The 17,633-nt window shown below is 36.8% G+C and overlaps 2 protein-coding genes across 2 annotated transcripts; one reads left to right on the top strand and one right to left on the bottom strand.

Moving 5' to 3' along the window:
- The first annotated feature begins 3,723 nt into the window (after nt 1-3,723).
- On the top strand, nt 3,724-4,149 carry LOC108327229 (uncharacterized). The gene has a single exon (XM_017560955.1). It carries the CDS (start codon nt 3,724-3,726, stop codon nt 4,147-4,149), a length of 426 nt encoding a protein of 141 aa, XP_017416444.1.
- Nucleotides 4,150-14,719: 10,570 nt separating this feature from the next.
- On the bottom strand, nt 14,720-17,340 carry LOC108323873 (serine hydroxymethyltransferase 4). Its single transcript, XM_017556674.2, has 3 exons — nt 16,164-17,340; nt 15,973-16,074; nt 14,720-15,205 (listed from the first exon to the last, which is right to left on the bottom strand). Exons 1-3 carry the CDS (start codon nt 17,230-17,232, stop codon nt 14,961-14,963), a joined length of 1,416 nt encoding a protein of 471 aa, XP_017412163.1. The 5' UTR covers nt 17,233-17,340; the 3' UTR covers nt 14,720-14,960.
- Nucleotides 17,341-17,633: the final 293 nt, after the last annotated feature.

Here is a 17,633-nt window from a genome sequence, read left to right as displayed (position 1 = left end):
GTAATTCCTTCAGGAATTTTGAATATCTGGGAATATGCTTAATGGCATTAAGCAAAGGCATGTTCACCTCAATTTCCTGAAGGTCTCTAAAATCTCCTTATCCACCTCTTCCATATTTTTGCTTCAAATGATTTTTGGAGGAATAGGAAGAGGGATAGGACGCTGCTGCAAGTTAGAATACGTACTAATGGAAGAGGAAGAAGGTCCACCTACCTCAAATTTCCTGCTTGTACCTACCTACTCCTCTTGTTTTCTTTGAGATGTAGCAGGATTTTCCTCTTTATCAGGCTAAGTGCAGGTGCTGGAGGTGGCATTATGGGTATATGAGTATGCTTCCTAGTTCTTGGATTCTGCATAGTGTAAGATGGTAATTTGAGAATTTTGTGATTGTGAGTGATTATGCCGTGTCGCCATCTACCCCATCTGATTTGTCAAGCTCTAGATATAAGCTCTGGTCTCTTGTTGGAACTGGATATTTTGCAAAGTCATCTACCTGATTAACTCCTTCAATGAAGGCTCAAAGGTGGAAGGTTGAGGAGTTGTTTGGGCATGCATATCTTGTTGTTGTTGTCTCTGGTATTGGTGGACTAGTGAAGGCATATACGGTCTACTTTGACCAAAAATATTTTGGAATGGTGATGGTGGTTGTAGTTGTTGCTATTGCTGTGGAGCATTAGACCATCTCAAATTAGGGTTATTCTTCCACCCTGGATTATATTTGTTACTAGAGAGGTCATAGTTTTGTTGCTTTTGTGGTTGTGGCTTCCTATCGTTGTAGATATTTGCAGCATAAGCTTGAGGAGCATGTGGGCCAACATGTTGTTGCAAAGATGGACATGCATCAGTATAAAGGTCATTGGAAGGGAAAATACCACATAAACGTGCAACAGATGCAGATGTCTAATTTCCAACAAATGTAGTCACCAATTTGACAAGAACATCAAGCTTACTCTCTTGCTTCCTATCCGCAATTGAAGAACCAACACCCCATCATGAACTCCCCTAACAACTATAGCATCATTCCTTGCATTGAACAGTTGGGAGTTAGAAGCCATCTTCTCAATCAAATGTATGGCTTCAGCAGGCGTCATATCTCCAAGGGCTCCACCACTTGCTGCGTCAATTATACTCCTCTCCATGTTATTCAAACCTTCATAGAAGTGTTCAAGAAGGAGTTGCTCAGATATCTAGTGGTGTGGGCAGCTTGGACATAACTTTTTGAATCTTTCTCAGTATTCATACAAGCTTTCACCACCGAGCTACCTAATCCCAAAGATGTTTTTCCTAATGGTCGTTGTCCTTAATGTTGAGTGATAGCGGTTGAATTTACTGTTATTTGATACTTAATTTTGAAACCAAAAACACCATTTTTGACTTAAAAACTAGCTTGGAATCATGGTTTTGATGAATAAGAGAGTTGAAGGTGAATTTAATGGCTTTGTGCTAGATTTCAGTGTTTTGAACAGGAATTAAGATGATTTGGAAGAAGAGTTGAAAGTAGTAAGGAGTTGGAACTCGAGAAGAGATGGAAAAGCATCAAAGAAGGGAGATCGCAGTAGCATTGAGCGTCACTTTGGGGGCCCTCAACGCCAGAGTACACTGTCCCATGCTTGGCTACCCTTTTCTGGAGACCTCAGCGTAGGATGTTCTTGGCTCGCGCCTGGGCGCCCTTTCCAGGGGCGCTGAGCGCAACGTCGTTGAGACGCACACCGCTTGCTTGCCTTCTGAGCTGACCCTAACCACAACTTCTGACCCGCACACCGCTGAGTGCCATAAGTGAGGCGCTAAGCGCCAGTCTTGTGGGCTTGGACGTCCTAGGGTTTATATCTTTGGACAAAATAGGCTCAGAAACACACTCTTTTCTCCCTTGAAGGCGGATTTAGATGCGGAAGCTCCTATCTTCAATCTCTAGGGTTTTATCTTTCATTCTTTTTCCATTGTTCATCTAGTTTCACCATGTCAATGGTGAACTAAACTCTATTTTTTGTTGGGGATAATGTAACCTTTGTAAACTCTCATGTATTGAATTTATTCTTGATTATATATGCTTCTTTCATTAATTATTAGGCTAATTCTTGTTTCTGTAATGCTTGCTTCGTTTAACTCATTCTTTAGCATGATGTATGATTTGCATGAGTACCGGAAGGTATCTTACCATTCATGATCCGGAGAATTATTCCCAAAAGCAGTATTGATGAAGAATGGGGATATGAGTTCTAGTTGTCTTAAGCTTTCGTTCTTCAGAATTAATTATTAAGAATACTAGGAATTGTATTAATTAATAGTTAAGGATAGGCTTTCTTCGCCGAGGAATCGAGTTTTAAGTGTTATAGATAATGACATTAACATTAATGAAGAAGTACAATTCGTATATACATGAGAGTAAACTAGGTGAAATCTAACCCCAACAACATAATCATTCCATAATATCAAATCCATTCATCTTTGTGCTTTTGTCCAATTGATCAAATTGCATGCATATTTATTTTTCAGTATTTGCATACAGGACGGCAATGAAGACAGCGAAGGGAGAAGGTGTTTCATACTATCTATTATGCCAGCAAAGTCTTGAATGAAGCTCAGTTGAATTATGCCACCACAGAAAAGGAATTCCTTGCTATGGTATATGCCTTGGAAATAGTTCGACCTTATCTCATTGGGTCTAAGGTGATCATCTACACGAATCATGCAGGTATAAAGTATTTACTAACTAAACCCAATTCTAAACCGCGTTTGATTAGATGGGTACTTTTATTGTAACAGTTTAATGTGGAAATTTGTGATAAGAAAGGGAGTGAGAATGTAATTGTTGATAATCTATCCCGGTTAGTGAATGGTGAAGTCACAAGTAAAGAAAAAGAGATTTAAGAGTCTTTTTCAGATGAAACACTGTTGTATATTCAACAAAGGCCATGGTTTGCTGATATGGCTAATTTTAAAGCTGCAGGAGTAATCCCAGAAGATTTTAATTAGCAACAGAAGAAAACGTTTTTGCATGATTAATGGGGAAAGAACAGCTGAAATGAAGCATAAGGAATTCTTTGGCATTGTCATGATTCACCTTATGGAGGGCATTTTAATGGGGAAAGAACAGCTGCAAAGATTCTCCAGTCAGGATTTTATTGGCCTACTTTGTTTAAAGATGCTCATAATCATGCTAGAAATTGTGATAAATGTTAGAGAACTGGAAGCATCTCTAGAAGACATGAAATGTCATTACAAGGTATCTTGGAGGTTGAAGTCTTTGATTGCTGGGGGATAGATTTTGTTGGAACTTTTCCACCGTCTTTCAATAATGAATACATATTGGTGGCGGTAGATTATGTGAGTAAATGGGTAGAAGCCATGGCGTGTCCTAAGAATGATGCTAGCAATGTAATTAAATTTTTGAAAAGACAAATTTTTGCCCACTTTAGAACTCCCAAGATACTAATTAGTGATGGAGAATCTCATTTTTGCAATTATCAGCTTGCAAAGGTACTCAAGCACTATGGCGTGAAACATAAGGTGGCTACACCTTATCATCCACAGACAAATGGACAAGCAAAGGTGTCTAAAAGGGAAATAAAGAGGATTCTGGAGAAAACAGTTGCTTCATCAAGGAAGGATTGGTCTCAAAAGCTAGATGATGCTCTTTGGGCATACAGGACGGCAATGAAGACAACTATAGGATTATCTCCTTTTTAGTTAGTCTATGAAAAAGCATGTCATTTACCAGTGGAGATGGAACATCGAGCTTTGTGGGCTTTGAAGTTCTTAAATTTTGATCCATTTGACACTCATGATAGGAGAAGAAGGCAAATTCTTGAGCTTGAAGAGATGCAGTTGCATGCTTATAATTCCTCTAGGAATTACAAAGAAAAGGTAAAATTTTATCATGACAGGAAGCTGGTAAAGAGGCTTTTTCATCCAGGACAGCGGGTGTTATTGTTCAACTCACGCTTAAAGCTTTTTCCTGGGAAGTTGAAGTCTAAGTGGTATGGTCCATTTATAGTTACGAATGTTCATCCGCATGGAGCAATTGAGTTGACAAATCCGTCTGCTGAAGATCCAAAAAGAAGTTGGGTGGTAAATGGACAACGTCTCAAGCATTATTTGGGTGGTGAGGTTGAACGCCTTACTACAGTCATGGAGTTGGTTGATCTTTGAGTTTATTGGGTCAGGCTCATGACATTAAACAAGTGCTTACTGGGAGGCAACCCAGTTTTCTAACTATATTTATTTTGTTTTGAACTATATTTGCCTCTGTTGTGTGATGTACTTGGCTTGAAACTTTATTTGTGATGCAATGGTTTTATGATGATGTTTGTGATGACTATTGCTTCATGATGTTGATTATATTGATTGATGTTGAGATGATGTATGATGCTGATATGCAGGTGGTTGCTTATAATATTGTGAAACAGATGCATAATGATTTGTCATTGTATTACTGAGCAGGATGTTTATCTGAATTGTGGAACTTGAATTAGCTTGTCTGAGGATTGGACTCTAGAGTTTTTGTGAATAATTGCTATTACTTTGAAAGCATGAATGACTTTGCCCAAGTTTCTATGATTGAATCACTTGCTTGTTTGTTTCATATGATCAAGGCCATCTGTTGTTATCCCTTGTTAGCCAATGCATGATTCTAGCCCAATAAAAGAGAGCACAATGTGTTCTATCCTTTGAACCTTTAGCTTTAAATAGGATATGAAAACACTTTTTGAAAATCTTTACCTTGAGTTAAGTTGAGAATATTTGTGTGGTATTGATAAAGGTTCAAGTTTGGGGTTGTTGGGAAATTTGAAAAGGGAAAATAAAGAGAATGAACATTGAGCTAAGTGATTGAGCAAATGAAAAAAAAAAGCAAAAGAAAAAAAAAAGAAAAGAAAGAAAGAAAAGCTCAATGCAAGGGAAAGTTGGGAAAAAGTGAGAATGGTTTCTTGAAATGAGAGAGTATGTTTAAATGATGAAATTGTGAATGATTCTCTTAACTCAAGGATTTTGTGATCTGAAAAAACCAATTTTCTTCTTAGCCCAGCCACATTACAAGCCATCGAAAAGCCCTTGTGATGATACTTGCTTGTGAGTGTGTTTGATTGCGGTTAAATGAAAGGCAAAGTTGATTCATGTGACACTATGATAGTAGAGTGAATGAGTCACCTCTATATACACCTGTGTGTTTGAGAGAAACACTTTTTCTTGGTGAGGAATAGTTCCATGTATGCATGATTACATCTTTGCTTTGTTGATCATTCATGAGTATAGCATTTGTTGAATAGTATGTGATTATGAGCACCAAAATGAGCTTAATTGAATTAAGGCATTTATTCATCTTGATTGATATTCTTTATAATAAGTTGATATGAGCAATTACTTGTCTTGAAAGAAAAGGTTTTGAAATGTGTTGAAACCATTGTATTGATTGTTTGAAAGCTAAGTTACATTTTGTTTGCTTGAGGACAACCAAAGTTCTAAGTTTGGGGTTGTGATAACGGTTTAATTTACCGTTATTTGATACTTAAATTTGATACTAAAAACACCCTTTTTGACTTAGAAACTATCTTGGAATCATGGTTTTGATGAATAAGAGAGTTGAAGATGAATTTAATGGCTTTGTGCTAGATTTCAGTGTTTTCAACAAGAATTAAGATGATTTGGAAGAAGAGTTGAAAGTAGTAAGGAGTTGGAACTCAGGAAGAGATGGAAAAGCATCAAAGAAGGGAGATCGCAGCAGCGCTGAGCGCCACTTTGGGGGCCCTCAGCGCCAGAGTACATTATCCCACGCTTGGCTGCCCTTTTCTAGAGCCCTCAGCGCAGGATGTTCCTGGCTCGCGCCCGGGCGCTATTTTTAGGGGCGTTGAGCACAACATCATCAAGACGCACAACGCTTGCTTGCCTTCTGAGTTGACCCTAAGCGCAAATTTTGATCCGCACACCCCTAAGCACCATAAGTGGGGCGATAAGCGCCAGTCTTGTGGGCTTGGACCCGTTTTTTGTTATTTTTATGTTCTATTTAAGGACTTGCACGTCCTAGGGTTTGCATCTTTGGACGAAATAGGCTCAGAAACACACTCTTTACTCCCTTAAAGGTGGATTTGGATGCGGAAGCTCCTATCTTCAATCTCTAGGGTTTTATCTTTCATTATTTTTCCATTGTTCATCTAGTTTCACCATGTCAATGGTGAACTAAACTCTATTTGTTTTTGGGGATGATGTAACCTTTGTAAACTCTCATGTATTCAATTTATTCTTGATTATATAAGCTTCTTTCATTAATTGTTAGGATGATTCTTCTTTGCGTAATGCTTGCTTCATTTAACTCATTCTTTAGCATGATGTATGATTTGCATGAGTACGGGAAGGTATCTTACAATTCATGATCCGGAGAATTATTCCCATAAGCAATATTGCTCAAGAATGGGGATATGAGTTATGGTTGTCTTAAGCTTTTGTTCTTCAAAATTAATTATTAGGAATACTAGGAATTGTATGAACTAATAGTTAAGGATAAGCTTTCTTCGCCGAGAAATCGGGTTAAGTGTTTTAGATAGTGACATTAACATTAATGAAGAAGTAGAATTCGTATATCCATGAGAGTAAACTAGGTGAAATCTAACCCCAACAACATAATCATTCCATAATATCAAATCCATTCATCTTTGTGCTTTTGTCCAATTGATCAAATTGCATGCTTATTTCTTTTTCAGTATTTGCATTCTAAACCTAAAAGAGTTTGTTTTCAAGTCTTATTTAATCAAGAAATCACATAACTATTTAGGCCGTGAGTCTCTAGGGAAACGATACTTGGTCTTACCATGTTTATTACTTGATACGATTCGGTAGACTTGCCGGAGTCTTAACACTAGGAAGAATTTCTCCAAAAACAATCTTTTAAGATCATCCTAGTTAGTGATTGATCTAGGCAAGAGGTAGTACAACTAACTTAGTCAAAGCATTTAATGCAAAGGCTCCTGATAACAGTTGAAAAACTGTTATTTTTATACTTAATTTTGACATCAACAACAACCTTTATGACTTAGAAACTAGCTTGGAATCATGTTTTTGCATATGTTTTGGAAATAAGAGAGTTGGATGGGTTTTATGCTTGGTTTTCCTTGTTTTGTAGGAATTGAGATGAATTAGATGAAAGAAGTTGAAGTAGTAAGGAGCTGGACTCAAGAAAGGAAGTAAAAGTGCTTAAAAGAAGAGTCGCAGTCACCGTTGAGCGCCAATATTACCGCTGAGCGGTACTCTGGAGTCCCGCAGTCACCGTTGAAGGCCCAAACTTCAGTTGAGCGTCAATTCTGAAGACCCGCACTTACCGCTGAGCGGTAAAAGTACCGTTGAGCGCCATTAATTTGTTCTTGGGCCTATTTTTTTATAATCCTTAGGAAACTATATAAGGTTTTAGTCCAATTAGGGTTGGTATCTTTGGACATAAAGAGATAAAATCACACTTTCTTCACCCTTTGAAGGAGGATTTTGGATGCTCAAGCTCTATTCTTACACTTCTAGGGTTCTATCTTTCATTCTTTCATTGTTTTTCATCTAGTTTCACCATGTCTATGGTGAACTAAACCTTCATTGTTGTTGGGGAACCGATATAATCATTTGAAACTCTCATGTATTGAATTGGTTCTATATTCTATATGCTTTCTTTCATTAATTGTTAGGGTTTTTCTTCTATACTTTATGCATGTTTTGTTTAACTCATTCAATTGCATGATCATTGATGTTATTTGTATGGACACATATAAGTAAATCTAGAACTGAAGAAATTCTCCCAAGAGCAATATTTCCTAGACATAGGGATAGGAGGATTGGTTTCCTTTAAGCTTCTATGCGAATGTAATGCATGAATAATTGTTAGGGAGACAAGACATTGTAAACTAGTGACTAGGAGTAGGCTTTCTTCACAGAGACAGCAGGTTTAAGGTAAATTAGAAAGTGGCATTAAGATTAATGAAGAAAGATGAATTCTTGAATACATGAGAGTAGATAGGATGAATCGAAAACCCCAACAACATAATCATTCATATTCTACATCAACCGTTTTTGCATCTTTCTATTCCATTGATCAAAACTTTGCATTCATGTTTATTTTTCGTAATTCAACAAAAATGTTTTCGTTTACAAGTCTAATTTAATCAACAAATCACATAACTGTTTAGGTCGTGAGTCCTTTGGGAAACGATACTTGGTCTTACCATTTTATTATTACTTGATATGATTCGGTACACTTGCCGAGTGCTAACAGCTCCTAGCAACTAACTTCTTCCAAACTCATTTTTAACCCATTTCCAACCCATATTAGGTGTTACCTTCTAACTAAGACCTAATGGTGCGCTAGCTCTCTCTTGAGCCACCAAGCCTTCTAAACAAAGCTAAACAAAGTTTCTTGGCCAAATACAAAGCATAAAAATGAGTTATATTACATATTTACAAAAAGTGTTTTAAGATAAAGAAGACTAAAATGTGATCCTTTACAAGAGTAGAATATTTGGAGCTCCATCTTTTTCTTCCATTTTCTTTGATCATGGTTCTTTACGAGAGGTCCAATGTCTTCTAAGTCTTTATAGAAAACAAGAACAATCTTGACAGTCCTTCTTCTTTTTCCAATCTCCTAGCCTTAAGTTAAGTTGATGCTCCCTTCATATAGATCTCCCTTTAGTTCCCAAAACAGATTCCATCATACCCTCCCTCTTGAAAATGATATGTCCTCAAACCGCAAAGATATTTGAGGAAGCACAACTTTGGTTTAATGATTTCCTCCTAGATCAGAAATTTACCTACAACAAATTGCAGTGAATCAGTATAAAAATATATGTGGACTTATTGTTTTATTCTCTTTCAATGCTTCTTTTATAAAAACCTGTTGTTGCATTTTTGTTTTAAATATAAGAGCTTCTCATACTAAATGACTATTCATGAAAGAGGAAGTTTCAATAAAACAATGTAGCGAATATTCTTAATAGAACTTGAAAAGAACTTATCGTTTAAATTAATAGCAAGGTCGAGTAATTGACAACTTACGCAAAATTCTTTATACTCGACAAAAGTGTTATATCCTACATGTTGCGAAAATGTTTTCCATTGACAACTTACACTATCAGTGTACTTTGTTCTCAATTTCAATACAGAAATCCATTCTTTCTTTGTTCTTTTGTTGACTGAGAACGTTGATAGTTAGGTTTCCAACCCAGGAACCTAACAAATTGGTCCGACCTGCCGAATCATCAAGGGAGCGCTGCCAGATCGAAAAGCAGAGCGTTGGCGTATCAACAGGAGAATTGCTGGATCAGGAAGCTACCGGATCCAATTGAGGGAGAAGTAAGCATGATGGAAGGAAGAGACAATACCTGGGAGAGGAGAACCAGCGAAAGGAGCATGGCAAAATACAGAAGAAATATGGAAGAAATACAGCAAGAAACGGTCGTGATGCGTCAAAACTTACAAGAAATCATGCAAAGGCTGGGTGGACAAACAGGAACCAGGATGGACACGCAGATGGGGACCAAGCGTTTGTCAACGAGAATCGGAGGGTGAGGCGGAAACACGAAGGAAGAAGGGAAGGCGAACATACAGAGGGGAAAAACAGCTGGCGAAAACGGGTGGTGTTACCCGTCTTCGAGGGGATCGCGCAGAGAAATTGTTCGAGTTACGAAGGGTATTGGAGGAGGAAAAAGTGCGCCTAGCCGATATCAGTATGAAGGGGAGCGTTGGCTACTGGTTCAGAGCATCGAAGGAGAAAACCAAGAATCGTTCCTGGGATGGCTTGAAGGAAGCCCCGGTGATAAGGTTTGGAACCATTGTTGAGCATTTGGCGGCATCGAAACAGATGGGGACGGGGGAAGAGTATGTACAGGGAGGCGAAAAGGTAAGGAAAGGGAGCGGGATAGAAGACGAGTCATATAGGGGACGAACGCGAGGAGGGGTTACCGAGCGGTACGAGGCCATAGAAGACAAGTCGTCTTGGGGACGAACGAGCGGTGAGGTGACACAATCCGAGGCCGATCGTTATACCCCAGGCCAATCGAGAGTTACCGAGCGGTCGGAGTCCAAGCGCTATAGCCTAGGTCGATCGAGAGTGGTCGAGCAGTCAGTCGGACAGGTGAGGAGGGCTGGACCCAACGGGAGAGGACTGACGAAGTCGAACGTGACAAGACGGCTGGAACCGAACGGGCTAGCACTACAAGCTGCGAATCCGAGAGGACTGAAGGAACCGAACGGAAGAGGACGTCCGGAAGCGAACGGGAGAGAACCGCCAAATCTGAATCTGAAAGGACAGGAGGAACTGAATATCTTACAATTGCAGTCAAAGGCCGAATGGTTTTACACTCAAAACGGTCTCGTAGTCATTTGTTGAACGGACTTACAGTTACATTCAAAGGCCGAACGGTCTTACAGTTCAAAAAATCTCTCAGTAATTGGCCGAACGGGCTTACAATTAGAATGAAGGCTGAGGAGGGAAAGGTGGATGGAAGAATCAATGGTCGGGAGAGAAGGATGGATTTTGGGAAGAGGTGGACCAGCGAACAAAAGAATGGACTTGTTGTTCGTGAGGCACCTACAAAGGGGAGAGAACTTTTTGAAGCTTTGAAAGACATCGAAGACAATTTCCTCAGGGATTATAATTATGGAAAAGAGGTGACCAGAATGTTGGAAGCTAATAAAATCCAAGAAGAATGGAAGTCATGGGAGGAGGAATTGCCACTACCCAAACCTCCAGACCTGAATTGGAGGGCAGTTGCCAGAGGGTTCCATTCATATGAGTACACGATGATGAAGAGGAACCATGAGATCAAGCCTCCCGTTTCCAACCTTGAGGACAAGGTTGTTCTGCAGCGGGGTGTAATGTTAGGATATGGGGTGGCAGGGTATAATGGGTAATTGATTTAGGATAGAAGTAAAGAGCGGGAAAGTTTGTTAGGCTATTAAGGGGAGAAATAGAGTATAAATAAGCCTTTTGATAATTCTGTGGGAGGATTATTGAAGATTATTTTGTAAATCTAGACATTAGCCAGAAGAGGGGGATTAGGCCTCTGTTATGGTTAAGAGGGGGATTAGGCCTCCATTAACACTATCAGTATACTTTGTTCTCAATTTCAATACAGAAATCCATTCTTTCTTTGTTCTTTTGTTGACTGAGAGCGTTGTCACTCTCAGCCGTAGGGTTTCATGTATAAGACTTGCCTTAATGTTATTAATAACTTACACCTATTCCAACCTATTCCCTAACTATCACCGAGATATTTTCCTAAAACTCCCTCATTAAAAAAAACGTGTTTTTCAGTTTTAAAACTAATTTTCCCCATAGATGGCATTCTGTTACTAGGGTGAAACTAATTCACGGACGTGCAATTTTATAAAAGAAAACAGTCACATGGCAAGCCACAAAGATAAAATGAAAAACAAGGCATATAAAACACTAGTCAAGGTTTTAACCCCTTTTTCCTTAAGTTCCACACAAACATATCAACCATAAATATCAAGATTCATTTGATTATATCATACATCACAAACATATAAACATATACGTACCACACATCAATAATAGCATAAATAACAAAAAAAATATTTTAAACATTTTTGGCATTCCTCAATATTTGAACACATGACCCTTAGTCCATCAAAAAGCTTTCACTAACTAAGTTATACAACACTTGTGAAAAGCATATTTATTCTTGTTAATAAACACTTAACAAGATCACATCATCCTGTCACTACATTGAATTATCCCAGGTTTTACATACTCTACATATTTATCCATAGTCTATTCTTTGTATTCTTAAAAAGTCTATTTTGCACGTGTCCTTTGTATTTTTACAAAGTCTACTCTTTACATTTTTGTAGATATATTGACTTTCTAAACCTATAAATCATTTTTCAAGTTAATTCTTCGAAACTTTATTTATAAACTTAAAAGTACTTATTGTTTCTTTCTTCAACTTTTAAATCTCTTTTAATAAACACATAAACAAACAACCAATAAGCATAAGTTTAAAATTAATTCTAAATAAAATATATTTAATTAAATGATAGAAAAGAGAAATGACATATTTAAATAATCTAGCAGCACATGATTAAATAATCCAAAACAATTTAACATTTGTTAATTTATTAAGTCAATAGATAAACCAAACTCTTCAAAAGTGTGTTCCAGAAGTTCAAAATTAATCCCAAATAATTAATTTGAAGCAATGAAATCAATGGTAAAATAGTAAAATTTTCATTTTATTTATTTTTTATTTCTTAAGATTTTTGTTTGTGTCAGGTCGTTGTTTTGTCGTGTGGCAAAGTTGGTGTCAAACAATAGTGTCAGTGTCATATCTCGGTGTCAAAGCGTTAGTATCATATAATAGTGTCTTGTAGTCAATTCAATAACACTTCAGTTTTTGAGATGTCAAGGTGTAATTTTTTTTTTCTTTCGAAGCACAATATTTCCATAAAACATTTATGAAAGATAATAAACTTTATTCGATTAAAAATTGCGGAAGCTAAACATAATCATAAATGTTGACTGGAAATCTCAAAATACTACTTTTACATAAAAATACCAAATCAAAAAACTTTTAAATAATAAAAAATAAATAATAAATTCCCGAACTGTAAATCACATCTCTCATAAGCTACTTCGATCTAGTCTTATCTGCAATGTTATCTACTCCCGTATAAGTACGATCATCGTAAGTAAAAACCACAACCACAATATTTCAGAGTGAACAACCAAAATTATCACACAATATACAATAATCATATTAACTATAATAATAACCAAAACATAAATATATATCATCACAACATTAACCAATGTCGCTTCCTTCTACACTACCACACCGCCTAATCTTCATAACCAGTTCATTACAAATCACTCAACATCCTCTCCTCGTACCACGCATCCAACGAAACCTCTTTTCGGCATCACACTGCAGAAGAGAAACATGTTTTCCGCGTCACACGGCCACATAACCAAAGTTTCTCTCTACTCTAGTCAAACACGGTCAAAGCTTATAAAAAAATTTGAAATGCAACCATGTGCCTCCAAATAACATTCTACAGCAAAGAAAAATAAAGAGAGAATCTTTTTGCAATCACACCCTTAGACCATTGGAACAACTTTATCACGTTTCAAATATAACTGCATAAATTTAAATATAATAAATTTAAATATAAGTCTTATTTAACCTTTGAAAACTAAAATAAAAATAGTTATTAATTAATTTTTATATCACTCTTAAATACTTTAATCACCAAACTTTACTAAATAATTAACATAAAAAAATTATAAAAATAAAAATAACAAGATATTTTTATTTTATCCGGATTTTACTCTTATATTTGAAATTTTAACTTAATTGAGTTACAATTTTTTCTAAAAATCAATCAATATTATCTCTTTCCAAAACAAAATCAAATTAGTAAGTAAGTCTAATTACAAATTATATATACAATTTAAAATAATTTTTTGAAATTTATATATTAAATCACTCCACCTAAATATTGAAATTAAATTTATTTACCAATTTAAATTTAAAAATATACCTATTTTAAACTTATATTTAAAAAAATATATTAAAAATATAAATATAAAATAAAACTTGTTAATATTTCTAATAATTTTAAAAAAATGTATTTTCCTTTGTTAGCTTATTTATATGTTGAATGTGACAAATACATTTGCATCTTTTAACTTAATATGTTTTACATATTTATTAGCTTATATTATATTTTTAAAAATCTTAAAATATTATTACTTTAAAATAGGGAATATTTATTAAAATTAAAAATGTAAAAAAATAAGATTAATTTGAATATTTAGGTTGAGTAATTTGATACATAAATTATAAAAAATTATTTTAATATATATATATATATATATATATATATATATATATATATATATATATAAGTTGTACTTAGAAGATATGACTATGACACTACTGAAACGTGATATTCACACTTATAAATAACACTAACATTATCATGTGAGAGGATGATGAACTGACACATTAGAAAAAAAAAAATTAATGTGAGTAATTAAATTAAGTATTTAACTTCTATTAATAAACATAGATATTTTAATATTCTTAATTATTTAACTTTTACAGAAATATTATTTTATTTAATTTTTAAGAAAAAAATATTTTTAAATGATGATCGCTTAATTTTTTTTTAATTATTAGTTTTAATTTATATTTTAAATATAAATATTTGATATTTTTAATTAATTAAAGTTAATTCTTTTTTAAATATATACAAAAAATATGTTAATACTTGTAATTGATTTAATTATTTAAAAGATAGACATTTTTGTGTATTGTTTATCTGGGTGTTTATTTTTATTTTTTCAATAAGTATAACTATTTGAATATTTTCAATTAAATTATTTATTTTTATTTTCGTTTATTTAATTATTTAAAGTTACAAAAGTCAAAATCAACATTGATCTCCATTAAAAGAAAGACTATGTAAGCAGTAATTTACCTTGCTTAACTAGAATTCTAATGTGGAGATATAATTAGACGAAAAAAGGATTTGGGGATAGGCAATGGAGCATTGGAGGCATAATACATAGATACATCATTTGGATACATTTGTCAACCAAATAGTAATAGGGCTTAGTTTGAAACTACGATAGAAGCAAACCTCAAACTTCTCGCCTAACTCGATTAAAACTCATCCTGTTATGGTGTTCACTAGAGCAAAATTTGAAGAGAAATCATGAAACATTTAGAAAAAAAGTACGACAGCACATGTATTATTTGGATTTTTTTAATGAGAAAAAATATGATATTAATCAGGCTAAAAAATTAAACGTGAATACAAAAAAGAAAGATACTTTAAACTTCTCAATTGAAACACCATCTCTATAAACCCATCATCACTCCCAAAACGAATGAAACTTATTTCCATTTTCTCTACTTGTGCACTTTGTGCTGGACTTTGAATGACAGTGGAAAGTTGTATGAATGAATCTAATTCTTGTACTTCATTTCAGATACCAGGAAACCGGGCATGCCATACGCGGCAGAGAACTTCTCAACATCAGATTTGAGATCTTCAATAGCCTTGTTGTCGACGAGGCCCTTGCTGAACTCCTTTAGAAGTTTGCCATATTCCTTCTGGATATCTAGTGTGAGAGTCACGGCACGGTGAAGGAACTCACCAATCTGCTCAAAGTCCTTTTCAACCAAACCCCTAGAAGTCATGGCAGGGGCACCTGCTCACACAAACTCCACTCAGATACTTGTGCTAAACAAACCCACAGATTTAACCAACATCTCAGCAAAAATGCAGAAACAGGAGCAAAAACAAAGCAGCATTTCGGTAAACTCATCAAAATTCTTCACTTCTATGACAAATATACTTTGAAAAAAAAAATCAAAAGTAACACACTAGGTTATAATTGATTTGCGAGTAATATTGCACGAACTAACAACTCAAAATGCATTGAAAAGGCGTCTGCAAGCTCCCCGAACTATTACACAACTGATAACACACAAAATGAACACATCTTTAATTAAAATTCTTCCAATAATAATCTACAACAACTAATATACAATACCGTGTGTATGAATGCATTAAAAAATAACAAAACTTATATTTCGGCGTTTTGGGCGTTGTTCCTAGATTTAACTTCAATAAATATGCTGCTATGCTAATCTTATATAGACTTAATTATTGCACATATTATAACCCTAATAGGAAACAACACTAGTGCAAGACAAAACACGCCAAAGTCAACTAAGATTTCCCTCATTGAAGGCAAGACAAAACATTGAGTTGCTTCCAATTTTATACAGAGTCACCATGATTTTGGATCTTTCACTGCCAATCCAAACACGTAACTAAAATTACTTAAGAAACTTCATACGATTTTTGTGATTAGAAATTAAGGGTATAGATAGACACAATCCAAGATCTTGTTTCCAAGACAGTTAGTAAAGAAAGATTTGTGATTTAGCACATCGATGAGAAGCGAGTTACCAATTCGTACACCCCCGGGGGCCAACGCACTGCTGTCACCAAAAACAGCATTCTTATTGACGGTAATGTTGCAGAGATCACAAAGTTTCTCCACCTTGTTCCCTGCGAAGCAAAAACACACGTTGTTAACACATTGGCAACAGATCGAAATCAGAAGTTGGAGGAGATGGATGGATAGATAGGATGTGTACCAGTCAATCCAAGAGGTCTGAGATCCCACAAGACAAGATGGTTCTCCGTTCCACCGGTGACGAGACTGTACCCTTTCCCCATCAAGAACTTGCCGAGCGCAGCGGCGTTGGCCTTCACCTGCTTGGCGTAGGCCTTGAACCCAGGCGTCGCGGCCTGTTTCAGTGCCACGGCGAGGGCCCCAATCTGGTGGTTGTGAGGACCACCCTGGAGAGAAGGGAAAACGGCGAAGTTGATTTTGTCCTCGAATTCATAAACGGCGTTCTCTGGCTGCCCCTTCTTGGGCGGCTTCGGACCCTTCCGGTAGAAGATCATGCCCGCCCTGGGACCGCGCAAGCTCTTATGCGTCGTGGTGGTGACAATGTCGCAAAATTCGAAGGGGTTGTTCGCTTCCTGCGCGGCCACAAGGCCACTAATGTGCGCCATGTCGCAGAGGAGCAGTGCGCCGCACATGTCCGCGATTGCCCGGAAGCGTTTGTAGTCCCAGTCGCGAGGGTAGGCGCTTCCGCCGCAGATTATCATCTTGGGCCTGAAGTCCAGCGCCTTCTCCTCCAATCGGTCGTAGTCAATGAACCCCGTGGTGGAGTTCACCTTGTACGGGAGGCTCTCGAAGTATATTGAGGTGGCAGAGATCTTCTTCCCGCCGGAGGTGTAGTACCCGTGGGTGAGGTGACCGCCAGAGGGCAGATCCAGCCCCATGATGCGGTCGTGGGGGTTCAGCACCGCCGTGTACGCGGCGAAGTTGGCCGGGGAGCCCGAGTAGGGCTGCACATTGACCCCCCACGATTGGGCATCGAGGTGGAAGGCGGTGAGGGCGCGTGAGCGACACAGGTTTTCGATCTCGTCAATGAACTCGTTGCCGCCGTAGTAGCGATTTCCCGGCATGCCTTCTGAGTATTTGTTGGTGAGGGCGCTTCCCAGGGCCTCGATCACCGCGAAGGAGGTGAAATTCTCCGATGCGATCAGCTCAATTCCGCGGCACTGGCGACGCTTCTCCTTTTCGATCAGGTCGTGGATCTCGGGATCCACCGTCACCAAAGGCGCGTTCCCCCACACGCTCACAGGATCCATGATTGTTGAAAATTAACGAAGAATGTCAGTGAGTGAGCGAAGAAGGAGAAGAATGTGTTGTGTTGGTTGAGTCGGGGTGAGTGTGTTTTTAAAAGGTAAGAGCGAATGTGAATGGACAGTTGTAGCCTGTGCTTCAGTTTTGTTAGTTACGTGCAGGTTAATTATGTCCACTTGTTCTCCTGGAGCTCCTCTGCTAACCAACAACTCCTTCCATTATTATTTTCACTCATATATTAATTATTAATTATTTAAAATTTTATAAAGAGATCTATTTTTTTTTAAACCCTTTCATGAGAAGAGTTTGGTTTCACTACGGATTTAATAAATGTTGTGTAAGTGATGGTGTAGCATCCCAAAATATAGTATCATACTATATAAAAAAGAGTCATATAATAAATATA

This window comes from Vigna angularis, chromosome 1 (assembly GCF_016808095.1).
Source record: "Vigna angularis cultivar LongXiaoDou No.4 chromosome 1, ASM1680809v1, whole genome shotgun sequence".
NCBI lineage: Eukaryota > Viridiplantae > Streptophyta > Magnoliopsida > Fabales > Fabaceae > Vigna > Vigna angularis.
Note: the sequence above shows the minus strand (reverse complement) of the source record. Positions and strands in the feature narration are given on the sequence as shown.

Excerpts from the sequence above, each read along its gene's own strand:
- LOC108327229 (XM_017560955.1), top strand. The coding sequence starts at position 3,724 with ATGGAACATCGAGCTTTGTGGGCTTTGAAGTTCTTAAATTTTGATCCA.
- LOC108323873 (XM_017556674.2), bottom strand. The coding sequence starts at position 17,232 with ATGGATCCTGTGAGCGTGTGGGGGAACGCGCCTTTGGTGACGGTGGAT. Across the intron at positions 16,075-16,163 it reads CAGACCTCTTGGATTGACTG|GGAACAAGGTGGAGAAACTT; the intron begins GTACACATCCTA and ends TTTGCTTCGCAG. Across the intron at positions 15,206-15,972 it reads CCCCGGGGGTGTACGAATTG|GTGCCCCTGCCATGACTTCT; the intron begins GTAACTCGCTTC and ends TTGTGTGAGCAG.